The 17,248-nt window shown below is 38.2% G+C and overlaps 1 protein-coding gene across 6 annotated transcripts in view; it reads left to right on the top strand.

Moving 5' to 3' along the window:
• GPR160 (G protein-coupled receptor 160) overlaps positions 1–16,850 on the top strand; it is a 50,381-nt gene extending 33,531 nt beyond the window's left edge. For 3 of the 6 annotated variants that reach the window (XM_049867731.1, XM_049867727.1, XM_049867732.1), the window contains exons 3-5: positions 6,065–6,163; positions 9,351–9,469; positions 15,270–16,850. In XM_049867731.1, the coding sequence (XP_049723688.1) occupies positions 15,340–16,362 (1,023 nt within the window). In that variant the 5' untranslated portion in view covers positions 6,065–6,163; positions 9,351–9,469; positions 15,270–15,339 and the 3' untranslated portion in view covers positions 16,363–16,850. Of the gene's footprint in view, positions 1–6,064; positions 6,164–9,350; positions 9,470–12,363; positions 12,440–15,269 lie in introns of those variants that run through there. The other 3 variants (XM_049867728.1, XM_049867729.1, XM_049867730.1) reach the window with 3 other exon arrangements.
• The last annotated feature ends 398 nt before the right edge of the window (positions 16,851–17,248 follow it).

The raw sequence follows: 17,248 nt of genomic DNA, 5'->3' as shown, positions 1-17,248 counted from the left end.
TGGCCCAACAGCCCCACTTCTGGTAATTAATTATTGCAGAGGAAACACCTCCACAAATAAGAAAGAATACAGACAGAAGATTGTTCATTACAAAATTATTTGCAAATGGAAAACATTTGGAAACAACTTAAATGCCAACCCATAGAACACTAGCTGAAAAAAAAAGTACAGTGTGTCCACATAATGCAGTTGTTAAAACAGTTTTAAAACATTAAAAAGGAAGAATCCGTGAACTGATAGGGACCGGTTTCTAGGTTTTTTTAAGTGGGAAAAAAAAAAGTTGCAAAAGAATGTATCTAATGTGTTGAAGGGTAAATAAGTACACAAACACACAAAGATACACTTATTTTTGCAAAAAGAAGCATAGAAACTAACCAGAAATAAATAAAAATGATAGGATGATAGGGGATGGATGGAAATGGATGGAGGGGATAAGGATGGAAATGGCACTTTTCTGAGTAGACCTTTTTATGTAGTTTTGACTTTGAACCAGGTAAATATTTTACATATTCCAAAATTAAAATTAAATGAAAATGAAGCAACCCTTGTAATTGAATATGCAAAAAGCAAGTAATAAAACAGTATATCGAATCGATTACATAACCACAAAAGAAAACAAGGATTAATTCAAGTAACTTTAACACAATACTCAGACTACACACCCTTAGTAAAGTACATTCGGGGAACAAAAAAACTGCAAGGAAATGTTGAACTTTATTTACATAATTGCTGGCAATGGTATCAGCATAGTTAATTCCGAAACTATTTAGTATGTATTGTAAGATAGAGTAAATAAATCAGTATTCTAATGTAGTTGAGAATCAGGTTTTCACTGTGGGGAAGAGATACAAATATGGAATGGGATAAGGTGAGGAAGAATTCTGTGGTCTTAGATTTCAACCAGAGGTATCAGTATAAACTCTTGATTTTAAATATACTTATTTTCTGGCTCTTCCCACTAAAAAGGCTAGATGCAGTGACACACCTAGTGCCCAGATCCTGGTTTCTAAATACTTACCTTTTATTTTTTTTTTTTAGCATTCATTATTACTGTCTTTTATTATCAATATCTTTTTAAGTCTGATCTTTATTTTTATCTTTGGTGATTGGCATGAGAATGATGACATCATTGTATGTAGTACATATTACTAATGATAAGTTGTACAAAAAACAGACAATTATGTGCGGTTCGTCGTAACTTGAATACATCATAAGTCAGGGACTGCCTGTACTGTGTTCCATCCAATCTAATATGCATCAATTGTAGGAGCCCATTATTTTGCGTGGGAGCCCTGGTGGTGCAGTGGTTAAGAGCTCGGCTGCTAACCAAAAGCTTGGCAGTTCGAATCCAACAGCACTTCTTGGAAACCCTATGGGGCAGTTCTACTCTGTCCTGTAGGGCTGTTATGAGGGCAACGGGTGTCACTAATTCAACCACAAACTCTTCCCTACTGTGTAAATCTTTCATTATATTTGGAGATATTTGGAATTTCTGTCTTCTTGAAGAGATTTTTCCCAGAGCCATGTGCTAGATTGTGTGCTTGAGATAGGTGCACAGATAATCTTCTCCCAGCTAGGAATCCATCTTCCTCTTTTCTAATGTATCTTGTTTCCTGGGTTCTATATCTTTCTCTTTCTTAGTTTATTCCTTCATTTTAATGGGGTGTCCCATTGACTTCCTAAGAAAGTTGTGTGAGTCAAATATTTTTGGGACTTCACATACCTAAAAATTACTTTATTTTGCTTCTATACATAATTGACCATTTAGATTAGTTTAGAATTCTTCATTGGAAATTAATTTTTTTAATTATTTTTTAAAAATTTAAATCCTTTTCACAGTAAACAACTACTTAAACCATTTGTGCAGTGTAGAGTTGTACCAATTTGTAGATAGCTTGTTTAGTTTTTTTTTCTTAATTCAGTTTAATTTTTCAAATACTTAATACATTCACATGGTAAGGAGAATTTTAATAGTAGGAAATATATATACATATATATCTCTATCTATGTATATAGATAGAGATATATGTTTCCATCCTATGACCCCATCTGCCAAGTTCCTACTTCTGTAATAATTGTTTCACACTTTTTCTTAAGTGTCCTTCCAGGGCTTTCTTATGCATATATAGAAGCATATTTGATTATATATTCTTCTTTTTCTCCCCTTTTTTAAACAAATGCTTCTGTACTCTGTACTGTTCTAGGTCTTGCTTTTTTATGCAGCTTATCTTGGAGACCAACATCAGGACATGGATCATTTCCTCATTTAAAAAAAATAGCTGCATAGTATTCCATTATTTTTTTTTTAACTCGTTCCATATTGAGGGATATTTAGGTGGTTTTCAACTTTTTGTTATTATAAACAGTGCTTCCATGAATAATCTTGCAAAACTTACTTTTTTGTGCATACAAGCAAATTTATAGGATAAATCTTAGGAGTAGAGTTGCTGGAGCAAAGAACATATATGTATATTTGTAATTTTGATAGATACTGCCAAATTGCCTTTTATAAGAAATTATACCATCTATTTTTTTTTATGAAATGTGCAAAGACCTAGACCTAGAAAACCAAAAGGGAAGAACACGCTGCTCATTTCTCAAGATGTACTGTTGAGGGATTCTGTGGGCAAAATACTGAACAACACAGGAAACATCAAAAGAAGATGAAAGGAATACACAGAGCCACTGTACCAAAAAGAACTGGTTGACATTCAACCATTTCAGGAGGTAGCATATGATCCAGACCAACGGTATTAAAGGAAGAAGTCCAAGCTTCACTCAAGGCATTGGTGAAAAACAAGGCTCCAGGAACTGATGGAATACCAATTGAGATGTTTTAACAAATGGATGCAATGCTGGAAGCACTCACTTGTCTATGGCAAGAAATTTGGAAGACAGCTACCTGAACAACTGACTAAATTAGACATCCATATTTGTGCCCATTTCAAAGAAAGATAATCCAACAGAATGTGGAAATTATCAAACAATATCATTAATGTCACATGCAAGTAAAATTTTGCTGAAGATAATTCAAAAATGGTTGCAGCAGTACATCAACAGGGAACTGCCAGAAATTCAAGCTGGATTGAGAAGAGGACATAGAACAAAGGATATCATTGCTGATGTTAGCTGGATCTTGGCTGAAAGCAGAGAGTACCAGAAGCGTATTTACCTGTGTTTTATTGATTCATTTGACTGTGTGGATCATAGCAAATTATGGATAATATTGCAAAGAATGGAAATTCTAGAGCACTTAATTATGCTCATGTGAAACGTGTACATAGACCAAGAGGCAGTCATTTGAACAGGAAAGGTGTTGTATCCTTTCACCATATTTATTCAGTTTGTATGCTGAACAGATCATCCAAGAAGCTGAAGTATATGAAGGAGAGTGCGGCATCAGGATTGGAGGAAGACTCATTAACAACCTGCAGTATGCAAATACACAACCTTACTTGCCGAAAGCGAAGAAGACTTGAAGCACTTACTGATGAAGATCAAAGGCTGCAGCCTTGAGTATGGATTACACTTCAACATAAAGAAAACAGAAATTCTCGCAACTGTACCAACAAGCAACATCATGATAAATGGAAAAAATACTGAAGTTGTCAAGGCTTTCATTTTACTTGGATCCACAATCAACACCCGTGGAAGCAGCAGTCAAGAAGTCAAAAGACGCATTGCATTGAGCAAATCTGCTGCAAAAGACCTCTTAAAAGTGTTAAAAAACAAAGATGAGGAGTAAGGTGCACCTGACCCAAGCCATGGTTTTTTCAGTTGCCTCATATGCATATGAAAGCTGGACAATGAATAAGGAAGACCAAAGAAGAATTGACAACTTTGAATTATGGTGTTGGTGAAGAATATTGAATATACCATGGACTGCCAGAAGAACGAACAAATCTGTCTTGGAGGAAGAACAGCTGGAATGCTTCTTAGGAGCCAGGATGGTGAGATTTCACCTCATGTACTTTGGACATGTTATCAGGTGGGATGAGTCCCTGGAGAAGGACATTATGCTTGCTAAAGTAGAGGGTCAGAGAAAAAAAGACGGACTGTCAATGAGATGGATTGACACAGTGGATGCAACAATGGGTTCAAACATAGAAACGATTATGAGAATGGCGCAGGACCGAGCAGTGTTTCACTCTGTTGCACACAGGTCACTGTGTGTCCGAACTGACTCGACAATACCTAACAACAACAACAACATACCACTTATACCCCTGCAGCCTCACCAGTGGTTGAGAATTCCTGTTTATTCCATAGCCTCGCCAACATATACTCTGTTGACAGATTTAGGGGTTTGGTCTGTCATTTAAGAGGCAAACAATACAATTTAAATATTCATTTTTGTTTTTAACAGCCCATTTATCCTTTTCTGTCAATTGTCTCTTCAAATTCTTTGCTCATTTATTATTTCTCTATTTGTCTTTTTCTTGTTTGGCTTTCAAGAGCTCTTTATAAATTAGGGAGATTAATATTTTGTAATGTTTTTCCCCAGTTCATTTTTTTCACCCACCATTTTATGGCAAGAAGTGTTATTTTTATTTGGTTGAACTTATCATACCTTCAAACTGAAGGCATCTTTGGCCTCCAGTGTTGTTGCTGAGAAACCTGATACCATTATGATTATTTTAAAAATACCTTCTTGAAAAATAAAATATATACACAAAAATTTATAGCTTAATGAATTAACAAATGCCCTTATAACCACCACTCAGGCAAAAAATAGAACTTTGTCCCGTAAGCCTCTTCCATATGGCCTCTCCCAATCACAGCCCGTTTCCCAACCCCCCAAATTAATACATCTTCACTTTTATAGTAATCATTTGATAAAGTTTTATCACTCACATGTGCATACTTAAAGACTTCAGTTTAAAACAACTATTTAAGATGTCTTTTAAGTCTCTTTAACTCTGTAGATTACTTCTCCATTCCTTTTTTTTCCTTGTCTATTTAAGAGACAGGACTTTTGATCTTTAGAGTTTTCTATAGTCTCAGTTATGCTCATTGCACACTTGTGGAACAACTCAGTATGTTCCTCTGTCCTCTGAATTTCCTGCAAGTTGGCAACTGGATCCAGAGACTTAATCAGACTTAAGTTCGATCTATAGGAGACACAAAAGGTCTGGTTGTCTATTCTTTTGTGACGGTGGCAGCCATAGGTGCTTACTGTCTACATCTGTTAATCCATTACAGGGGGGAGGTTGTTGCAAAATGGCGACATTCTAAGTCTGTTGTTGATTTTTCATTTATAAGTTGGAACAGTTTTAAAAGAGACACTTCCCCTTATCTGCTACTTGATTCCTCAGTCATATGTCTCATATAAAACAAGGTAAATGCTTTATTCTTTCCCTTAATTTACAGTTTTCAAGATACCCACACTGTCTCTTAATGCTTTGTAGGAAAATTTGTTTTGATTTCCGTTGGGAAACTGGTAACCTCTTCATTTTGTTATCACTGTTCTGAAATTTCTGGTCATGTGCCTCTGTGTGGGACTGTTTCTCTCCATAGAGGTAGGCATTGATGAGCCCTTTCAGACTTGGAAACCCTTCAATTCTAGAAAATGTTCTTTTGTTTTCTTCTGTGATTTTCTCCCATCCAGTTTGTTCTCTCACTTTGTGTGACTCCAATTATTCAGATGTTTGACCTGCTCTGTTTGTTCTCTAATTTTCTTCTCCTTTCTCTGTCTTTTTGCTCTACCTTTTATGGGAAATTTCCTAAACATTATTTTCCAGCTCTTTGGTTCACCTTAGGATTTCTGTCATTATATTTTTGTTTTCTGTTGTTGTTTTGCAATAATCTCCTTTTCTTGCTTCTTCAATGCAATATTTTCTCTCAGAAAATGACTTTTTTTAAATAAAGTTTCTTCTTACATTGTGTCTCTTTCCTCCAAGCGGCTTTTTTCTCTGCTTATAGGTGTGTTTGATTTCTCTTAGTAGAAATTTCCTTGAATATCTGGGGATCTTTGAATGTTGAGTCATATTTGTGAATACGGTGTTGTCTGGGCTGTTTTACTAGGGAAGACCCAATGTCCGTATTTATAGGTGTTTCTTCCTAGGTTAGTTCCTGGAGAAGGACCTTTGTATCTTTATGTCTCTGATAACAGTATTCCTGAAAGCCAAGTGGGGAAAGAAGGTTGGTGAAGTCTCGACTTTCGGTATGTATATTTTTACTCAGTCTCCCTGTTTTCAGTATGGTACCTTGATCCTCAACTCCACCCATAGTACAAAAACCCTGTTTTGCCCTTGTCAGAGGAAAAAACGTCCATTCTCATTCCATAGTTGGGGAGGAAGTTGTCTGCTACACTGATTTAGGGAAGGGATCTTGGGATCTAACTGCTTATTTCATTTGCAGCCAGTCCTCCTGTTTTTAGTTTCACCTTTGTATCCCTTTGTAAAGGTACCTGGAACCAACAATTCCTGAGCCTTTTGATGGTTCCAGGGTATAAATAAGATTGCCACTCTGCTTTCTCCTCTGCTGGCTTTTTGCCAGTTTTCTTACATTTGCTTTGTTGCTTTTCAAAGTTCTCTTTTTTCTACTATAGCTGTATTCTGATAGTATAAATTATGCATAATAATATAAATGATACATGCTGTTAAAAAAATTTCAAATGATACAGAGAATTACCATATTTTTATGCAAATAATGTTCTCCTTCTGTGTTTGTTTGCTGGCCGTGCCCTCCCGCCATGTGGCACCCTCACAAGCGTCACCATGCCAATCTTATTCTACATGTTGTGGGAAAAAAAAATTGGCATAGAGCGATTACAAAAATACCTTGCCAGGGGAGGGTGCAGCTGGCAAACAAACCCAGTGGGTGTTATTTGCATAAAATACAGTATAAGGAATTATATTAATTAGGATAGACCATAACAAAGAATCACAAAATCCCAGTGGTGTAATAATACAAAGGTTTATTTCTCAATATTTTTTATACATCCATTATGAGTCATCAGGAGTTTTGGTCCACGCAATCTCTCAAGGACCCAGGTTGACAGAGGCTCCACCATCTTGAGCTGTACCATCTACAGCATGTGACCTCATTATTCCCTGTGGCAAGAGAACTCTGAAAGATCTCATCTGCAATAAAATGCTTTGGATTCATAGCCCATTGATTGGCCAGAAGTAGAGACGTGGGGACACCTAACCGTAGGGGTCAAGAGATTAAAATCGTTATGTACCTAGAAGCAGAGAAAAACTGTATGGGTGAGCACTATAATGCAACACCACAGGGGAAAAAAAAAAAATCCCCCATCCCACTATGCTGAGATAACCCTTCCTTGGTCCTCCTGCCTGGTCCCACTGACCTTCCTTATGGCCAACCCTATGTTTGGGTTGGTGGAAATTACTCCTGTGGTCTGGAAGATCATTGATTTGTATTTTGTTGATTTTCTACCTTTGCAACTCTCTTCTCTGATATCTGTATGTAAATGAGACTCGGGAAAGGGAAAATCAAGAATCCCTTGCTAGTTGCCTTAAAAACATAGAAATTTCAAGTTTTTTTTTTAAAACTTTGCTTTAGAATATCTTTTGAAAGATATACAAGTAACTGGTAAAAATGATTGTATCTAGGGAGGGAAACTGGACTGGATAGCAGGGACAGAGGGTGAGGAGTAGGTACCCCCTACCCAAAAAAAAAAACCCTATTGCCGTCAAGCCGATTCCAACTCATAGTGACCCTATAGGACAGAGTAGAACTGCCCCATATGGTTTCTAAGGAGCACCCAGTGGATTTAAACTGCCAACTTTTTGGTTAGCAGCCGCAGCTCTTAATCACGACGCCACCAGGGTTTCCAAGAAGTAGGTAGGAGGGGCAATTTTCACTGTATATACTTCTGTAACTTGAGTTTTGTACCATATAAATTATATTAACTATTTACAAATATATTAAATAAAAATCTTCCTTTTCAGTATTTTCTTAATTTTCTATATTGAACCTAATTACACTGTATAAATGAATGAAAACAAAACATCCATTTCTTAAAAAGTTACCAGAGTTGGATGGTATTTTATTTGTTCACTGAATTTTGATGCATATTATCAAATAAGGCCCACATTTTGAAGAGTCTATTAATATTTACCTTTTAGAGGAATAAAAAGATATTATCCAAATGGATCAGTTTATTTCATGGCCCTGTGGGTACCGGGAATCAATATAATCACTCATAAAAAAGCACTTTCACATATATAAATTGGGTCCCTTTCTACATTCCCAGTTGTGAGTTGACCCATAATCGTGGCTTACTGAAGAACCTAAGGTTTGAAATCAGACCCGAGTTTAACTTCAGTTCCAGCAGTTATCAATCGTGTGACCTAGGAAAACGGACTTATTAACCCCTGCTTCCTCATTGGAGAAAAATAATATACACCTTTCAAGATTATTGTAAGGTTTAGAGAAAAAAGTATGTAAAACCCATGGACAAGGCTGAGTACATTATTTTTCCCACAGGCTTTCTCCACTTATCAGGCTCAGCAAATACAGCCTCAATACCAGTTCCTTTTTCTATGTAACAGTAGACCAGAATGTTAATGTTAACAGTGCATAGCTTCCCATCCATCCTACTGCTTAATGCAGGCGGTTTTGTTAAACTTTTCTGAAATGGCATATCAGGTTGTGCAGCACACCTATATGATAACTCTGTTACAGAAAGTAAAGGCATTGTTTAGAGCAATGATTCTAAAAGTGTGGTTCAGGTACCCCAAGGGCCCTCAGACCTTTCCAAGGGGTTTTGAGTTCAAACCTATTTTCATAATAATACTAAGAAGTTATTTACCATTTTTAACTCTCACAAATGTAGAGGACTTGTGTAAAAGCTACAAGATGTGTGATACCACAGCTGATTAAATATAGAAGATAAGAATTCAGCCGTCTGCTGTTTAGCCAGATACTACAGTGATTTGGGAAGATGTTAAAAATTGCCACTCTTCTCACTAAAATCTTTTGTTTGGAAAATATAGTAATTTTTCATTAAAAAAAAAAAAAAGTTATTCATGTTAACATGTAATGAGTGTTAAGGAGTCCTGAAACCAGTTTGAGAAATTTCTGGTTTAGACTCAGAATCTTCTGATGAAAATTTCAATAGAAGCAAGATTTCTTTAAATAGATACCATGTTATATGCACCCATATCTGGGGGTCTTTGGTGAACTACCAGTCTCTAAGTGTTCCTTTTGTTTAAAAGAAGCTAAGAATAATTGGCAATTAGTTGCTGGCCCCAATCGCATAGAAATTTGGTTTTTCTAAGCAGGAAATCTGGAGCCATTTACACCAGACTCATTAAGATGGTTATTAACCAATAAGATGATTACTAATGATGGTTACTTTTTGTTTTCTATCTTTCATACAGAGTTTATTCACATAGCATTTTTGGTATAGCAAAATGAGATGTAAGGAACCAAAAGTAAGATGTTACAGAAATAAAATTGGACGATCATCGGCCATCAAGGACCCAATGGAGAAAGCAGGGTGAGTATGGTATGTTGTTAAGAATTAATTTAGTTATAAATAAAAAATTGAAGACTTGGGTCAGGAAGAGAAATCATGGTTTGTTTCCTCTAAGCTCCATTAATACTCCGCTAACTTGATTCAGGCCAGATCACAAAGCAAGCCCATGGAAGAGAAAAGATGCCTTGGAAAGGACTTCATCTTAGTCATCTAGTGCTGCTATAACAGAAATACCACAAGTGGATAGCTTCAACAAAGAGAAATTTATTCTCTCACAGTCTAGTAGGCTTTAAGTCCAAATTCAGGGCATCGACTCCAGGGGAAGGCTTTCTTTGTCCATTCTGGAGGAAGGTCCTTGTCATCAATCTTCTGCTGGACTAGGAGCTTCTTGCCAAGGACCTTGGGTCCAAAGGATGTGCTTTGCTCTCAGCCCTGCTTTCTTGGTGGCATGAGGTCCCCCTGTCTCTCTGCTTGCTTCCCTTTCATCTCTTGTAAGATAAAAGATGGTGCAGGCCACACCCCAGGGAAACTCCTTTTACATTCGATCAGGGATGTGACCTGAGCAACAGTGTTACATCCCACCCTCTTTAACCACAGGCAGAGATTATGATTATAACACATAGGAAAATCACAAAACGGAGGACGACCACACAATACTGGGAATCATGGTCTAACCAAGTTGACAGGTATTTTGGGGGGACACAATTCAATCCATGACATTCTACCCTTTACCCCCAAAATTCATGTCCTTGCCACATGTAAAACGTATTCACCGCATCATATCATGGTAAAAGTCTTAAATCAACTCTGAGTCCAAAATCCCAAAATTTCTCTTCATCTGTGAAATCTAGAAAACAAACTATCTGCTTCCAAAGATACAATGGTAGAACAGGCACAAGCTAGACATTTCCATTACAGATGAGAGAAACTGGAGGAAAAGAAGGGATAACAGACACCAAGCAAGTCAGCAGAACACATTACATTAGCCCTCAAGGCTTTGAAAATAATCCTCTGTTCTCTGAGATAATTTACACAATGGCCCCGCCCTCCAGACTCTAGGTATTAGCCACACTCTCCAGATTCTGAGTGGAGGCCCCTCGGCTCTGGGCTTCAGCTCCGCCTTCCAGGCCCACTGGGACAGCAACTCTGCTCCCTCGGCTTTAGGCACACAATTCTCCTAGTCCACATGAGTGGTGACTCCACCCTTAGAAACACCAGAGGCCACGGCTCCACCCTTTGAAAGCTCAGAGGTTCTGACCGTATCTTTTGAGACTGAGGTAGCTTGGCTTCTTGTGTTCCTTGTCTCTTCAGCTTCTGCTCCTGTTTTCTTGGCCTCTTGGCTCCTTGGGCCTCATGCCCACATCTGCCCTGCTGGGGCAAGTGTTCTAAAGCTCTGTAGCTCCACCGATAAGTGCCTGGAGGCACCCACTCCACCGGGAAGCCTCCTGCATGCACAGGCACTCAGCTCCCTTGCTCCATGGGTCAGCTCCAGTGCCATCTCGTGTTGCTCTCCTGGTTTTGCTGGTGCTGGTTCTCTGCTGCAGCCACTTCTTTGCTGCTTCAGGTTCTCTGCTGCTACTGGTCCTCTGCCGCTGCCACTCCTCTAGCCATTCACAGTTTCAAAACTGCTTCCACATTTTAGGTATCTGTTAGAGCAGCACCCCACTCCTGGTACCAAATTCTGTCAGTCATCTAGTGCTGCTATGATAGAAGTACCACAGGTGGATGGCTTCAACAAACAGAAGTTTATTCTCTCACAGTCTAGTAAGCTAGAAGTCCAAATTCAGGGTGTCAGCCCCAGGGGAAGTCTTTCTCTCTCAGCTCTGGAGGAAGGTCCTTGTTGTCAACCTTCCCCTAGACTAGGAGCTTCTCAGTGCACGGAGAGCTATAGTTGATCCTCTTCTTCCTCTTCTTCCTCCTCCTGTGGGGACCTTCCTTAGCCCTTAGGAGGCACTCAGGGTTGCTTCCCTGCTCCAGGGACTAGCCTGCTTTTGTGGCCTTCCAGTTGGCTCCACCCCTGAGAGACAAAGTAGAAACTTGGGAAATATCCAATGGATGTTGTTGACTTAAACCAGATTCGTTAGCTTTACTTTTTTTAGATAGCAGTTATAAAGACGGTATTATATGATATAGACACTTCTTTTTTATTTATTCTATCCTGAAGATATGTTTTTAAAAAAGTGGGTCTTTATAAATATGAACTCACACCCCCATCTTACCTGCATTCTAAGCCATACTGTGGAAATTTATCATTATTTTACAAGTTTAGCAAAGATAGAGTAAAAACTAAGTCTTCTACACTGAAAAACATTTTTTAATTAAGCCTTTTTTCCTTTTTTTTTTCTTGGCACCAGGAGGACTTCATACAGTCTTCCTCATTCAAACATCACCACTAATAAAGCCAGTGTGTTTGTCAAAGTGACAGCTATGTTTCTATGCCCTTGTATATCAAACCTGGAATAGAACTCTTCTGGGAGAGGGGAGCCCTGGTGGCACAAGTTAAGCACTTGGTTGCTAACCAAAAGTTTGGTGGTTCGAACCCACCCAGAGGCTATGCAGGAGAGAGACCTGGCAATTTGCTTCCATAAAGATTACAAGCAAGAAAACCCTATGAGGCAATTCTGTCCTGTCACACCAGTTCCCCATGAATTGGAATTGACTTGATGGCACAAAACAAACTTAAACTAGTGTGTTTGAGTGTAGAAAAATACTTGTTTGGTTCTTTTATACCAATAGGTATGAAAAGATATTGTATGTTTTTTAATAATTGTCTTTACATATATGTGTCAGTGTGTATTTGTATACCTTAATAAGTGAGCTTATGCCATGGCACATTTATGACCATGAGAGTAAGAGTTCAATCTGTCAACAGAACTGAGCCTTCTCTCACCCTGCTTTCTGTTCTTCACCCTCAGACTGCTACAGCGAACACACAGGTCTAAAATAGCCTACTCCATGGGAATGACTTAATCGTCAGTGATTTGCTTTTAGGCAAGTCCAATTGTTTTTATTTTTTTCCTTTTCACTTTTCTGGCTTGATGTTCCTTTACTTACTTTTTTCCTTGAAGTTTAGGAAAGAGCCAAAAAACCCAGAAGTATACGGCTGCCGTATTGATCACTTGTATACCTTTTTAGTTGTTTTCTAAGCACATATAATTTTTTTTCTTATAAAAACTAGATGACATGTTGCTGCATAACTGTACAACCTACATTTCACTTAACTAAACATATAGTGGATATTTATCATTTTTTTTTCATGAGCACTTTTTTTTTTTTATTGTGCTTTAGGTGAAAGTTTACAGCTAAGTTAGTTTCTCATACAAAAATTTATACACATGTTGTTATGTGACCCTAGTTGCTATCCCTATAATGTGTGACATCATTTTTTAAACCTGTAACAAAGTTCAAAATGTTAAATTCAGAAAAGATAGAGTGAAAACTGATTCTTCTATCCTGAAAAACATTTTTAATGACTGCATAATAGTACATTCTAAGGATATCATTTTTAATTCATTTCTAGTGGCATATGGTGAGGATTTAGTTGTTTTTGTTATTTGGTTTATCTTTTTGCTCTTTATAAACACTGTGGTCAAACAGTCTTGCAGAGACAACTTTGAGTAAACCATGGTTTGTATTTTAGATAGAATTCCTTGAAACCCCCCTTTTTTTTTTTTTTTGCTCTCCTGATTTCTTTCTCTCTGACCTTTCTCTTTCATCGTCTGTTTTTCCTGCATTCATCACTGAAACTTCAATCCCTGTTCTTTTGCCTTTGCCTACCACTTCTTAATGTTTTCAGGTCTCCATATTAAAGGCCCAGAAACCCTGGTGGCATAGTGGTTAAGAGCTATGACCGCTAACCAAAAAGTTAGCAGTTCGAATCCACCAGGCACTTCCTGGAAACCCTACGGAACTGTTCTACTCTGTCCTACGGGGTTGCTATGAGTCAGAATCGACTTGATGGCAATGGGTTTTTTTTTTTTTTTTTTTTGGTATCCCTTCTCCACATTCTCTTGTCTCTGTCTCTCCAGGTGCCACAGCTGAAAAATCATATCCACAAATATCCATAGTATAAATCCTTACCTTTCTTCCCTTTACCAGTGGTCCCATTATTTTCCTTTGAACCATTTGTTTTATATCTTCAGGTTTCAGAGAAAGATTTCACCTGAAAGATAATCCTGCAGCAAAAAAAAATTTGAAAACCGCTATAACCATTGCCTCTAAATTTCATGGCTGAAATTGCTGCCCTTCCCTTGAGGAAGTACTATTAAAACAAAAAAGGATAGGTGAAGTCATCTGGGGTGAGACAGGGACTGGATTAAAAGCTCGGGGACGGGATTAAAAGCTTTCAGTGATTGTTAACTATCAGGCCGCTATTTTAGGAATGTATTTTAGCTCCAGTAAATAAAAGTAAAAAAGGAGCCCTGGTGGTGCACCGGTTAAGCACTTGGCTGCTAACCAAAAGGTCATTGGTTTGAACCCACCAGCAGCTCCACGGGAGAAAGATATGGCAGTTTGCTTCCATGAAGATTTATAGCCTTGGCACAATACAGGTGAGGTCAGCACAACTGGACTAAACCAAAAGCAAAGAAGTCTGGAAAAAACTGAATGCTTCAAAGGCCAGCGTACCAGGGGCAGGGGTTTGGGGACCATGGATTCAGGGGACATCTAAGTTAGTTGGCGTAATAAAATCTATTAATAAAACATTCTGCATCCCACCTTGGAGAGAGAGGCATCTGGGGTCTTAAATGCTAGCAAGCAGCCATCTAAGATGCATCAATTGGTCTCAACCCACCTGGACCAAAGGAGAATGAAGAACAAATGGACACAAGGTAACTATGAACCCAAGAGACAGAAAGCTCCCCATAAACCAGAGAATATATCAGCCTGAGACTAGAAGAACTAGATGGTGCCCGGCTACAACTGATGACTGCCCTGACAGGGTACACAACAGAGAACCCCTGAGGGAGCAGGAGAGCAGTGGGATGCAGACCCCAAATTCTCATAAAAAGACCAGACTTTATGGTCTGAGACTAGAAGGACCCCGGTGGTCATGGCCCCCTGACCTTCTGTTGGCCCAAGACAGGAACCATTCCCGAAGCCAACTCTTCAGACATGGATTGGACTGGACAATGGGTTGGAGAGGGATGCTGGTGAGGAGTGAGCTTCTTGGATCAGGTGGACACATGAGACTATGTTGGCTTCTCCTGCCTGGAGGGGAAATGAGAGGGTGGAGGGGATTAGAAGGTGGCAAAATGGACACGAAAAGAGGGAGTGGAGGGAGGGAGCGGGCTGTCTCATTAGGGGGAGAGCAACTGGGAGTGTTTAGCAAGGTGTATATAAGTTTTTGTGTGAAAGACTGACTTGATTTGTAAACTTTCACTTAAAGCACAATAAAAATTAAAAAAAATTAAAAAAAAAAGATTTACAGCCTTGGAAACCCTATGGGGCAGTTCTCCTCTGTCCTACAGGGTAGCTGAGTCGAAATCAACTTGACAGCAATGAGTAGATAAAAGCTTTTTCTCTCCCTCTTTTTAAGAAGTTATTAAAACCTGTACTTGGGTTGATGTTAGTCTGTGGTATTTTGGGTTAATGATCTGGAGGTTCTGGACCATCTGGGTCCAAAAAAATAACCAAAGTATACACATTAATTCTTCTTGACCATATCTTATGTTCTTAAAGTGTTATGAATAATATAAATTCCTGTTTAGTTATTTGGAAAAATGATTGGGTTAGATATTTGAAATTAGAGATGCTTGCTGTTGTAGTTTTGAAATAGAGATGGCAAGATAACATCAAGGTTTTCTTTCTCCTTTTTTGGCAGGGATGGAAAATAAAGTGAAGCGGTGTTTTCTTGTGTGTATTGCAGCAGGCCTTCTGAAATTTAACTAAAAATGACTGTTCGCTCCTCTGAGAACTGCTCTTTTCAGTACTGGGTACATCAGACACACCAGCCCCTGAATGTCAGCAGTCTGCTGTTCTTGATTACATTTGGGAAAACATTATTAAATATCCTCACCCTAGCAATGAGAAGAAAAAACACCTATCAAAATTTTATGGGTTATTTTTGCATTTCACTGGCATTCATCGATCTTTTCCTTTTGGTAAACATTTCCATTATATCCTATTTCAGGGATTTTGTACTTTTAGGCATCAGGTTTACTAAATACCACATCTGCCTATTAACTCAGATTATTTCCTTTACGTACGGCTTTTTGCATTATCCAGTTTTCCTGATAGCTTGTATAGATTATTACCTGAATTTCTCAAAAACCCCCAAACTTCCATGCAAATGTCAAACATTATTTTATGTCTTTACGGTAATTTTAATTTGGATTTCAGTCCTTGCTTATGTTTTGGGAGATCCAGCTATCTCCCAAAGCCTGAGCGTGCAGGACGCTTATCCTTACCCTTATCAGTGCCCTTTCTATGTCAGCATTCAGAGCTACTGGCTCTCGTTGGCCTTGGTGATGATCTTGCTAGTGGTTTTAATAACCTCTTGGTCAGAAGTCGTCACCTTGGTACAGGCTGTTAGGATAACTTCCTATATGAATGAGGCTATCCTCTATTTTCCCTTTTCATCCCACTCTAGTTGTACCACAAGCTCTAAAAAGATCCTCTTGCCCAAGCTCATTGTCTGTTTTCTCAGTACCTGGTTGCCATTTGTACTACTTCAGATAGTCATCCTTTTACTTCAGGTACAGATTCCAGCCTACATGGAGATGAACATTCCCTGGTTGTACTTTGTCAATAGTTTTCTCATTGCTACATTTTATTGGTTTAATTGTCACAAGCTTAGTTTAAGAGCTATCACATTACCTGTGGATCCATTTGTGAGCTGGAAGTGCTGCTTCATTCCACTTACAGTTCATAACCTTGAGAAAACTGAGACGCCTGTATCTGTAATAATCTGTTAATACCTACTGCCATGTTAAAGCTGATGAAAAGCTACAACCACAAGAAGGATCATCATTTTATCAGCAGCAGAGAATGAGGACTCAGGATGTAGCAGATGCTTAAGTTACATCAGGTATGTTAGTGACTAAGGGTTTAATCCTTAACGATTTGGAGAGCTGAACGTGAACTGAACTGCAACTCCTCCTGTCCCAACTTTTGTACCTTTTTAGAATGTGTCTTTTGAGGCTATGATGTTATTTGTTAAACAGTGTTTTCTTTTAAACACAAAAGAATTCTAAGAAAAGTTTTTATACCTGTTCAGGAGTGTTTATTACAAATACTAATTCGTTATTAATACAAATGTGGAATGAGTTGACATTTGGCCATATTGATGTCTGTGTTACGCAAAAAAAGTACAGGACGCAAACTATTATGTAAATCTGAGAATCACGGCCAGCTGTAAGATATGAACTTAAATAAATATTTTTATCAAATTCAAAGCAATAAAATTAAGATCATTTTCTTACAATGACTTGGTAAAAATATTCTTTAATGTAAGTGAAAGATAGCTCAATTTAAATTTAGCTAATTTTTATAATATATCCCTGCTCTTAATACAGATATTCTTGGGAGAGAGGCATTTGGGTTGCTCACCTTACATAACACTGGGAGTGGTGACTACATCTCTTTGCTGACAAACCAGATTCATTTTCATTTGTAACTTACATGTCACCTACTTGCACGTCGTGTCATCACATTATCAATGCATCACATTGTAAAAGTAAAGCAGGGTTCCTCAACCTCAGCACTATTGACATTTTGGGTCACAATTCATCGTTGTGTTGTGGGGGGCCACCTGTGTATTACAGAACCCTGGTGGCACAATGGTAAACACTCGGCTACTAA

The sequence above is a fragment of the Elephas maximus genome, chromosome 23, assembly GCF_024166365.1.
Source record: "Elephas maximus indicus isolate mEleMax1 chromosome 23, mEleMax1 primary haplotype, whole genome shotgun sequence".
In the NCBI taxonomy this organism is placed as follows: domain Eukaryota; kingdom Metazoa; phylum Chordata; class Mammalia; order Proboscidea; family Elephantidae; genus Elephas; species Elephas maximus.
The sequence above is the reverse complement of the archived record's forward strand: the minus strand, read 5'-3'. Positions and strand labels throughout refer to the sequence as shown.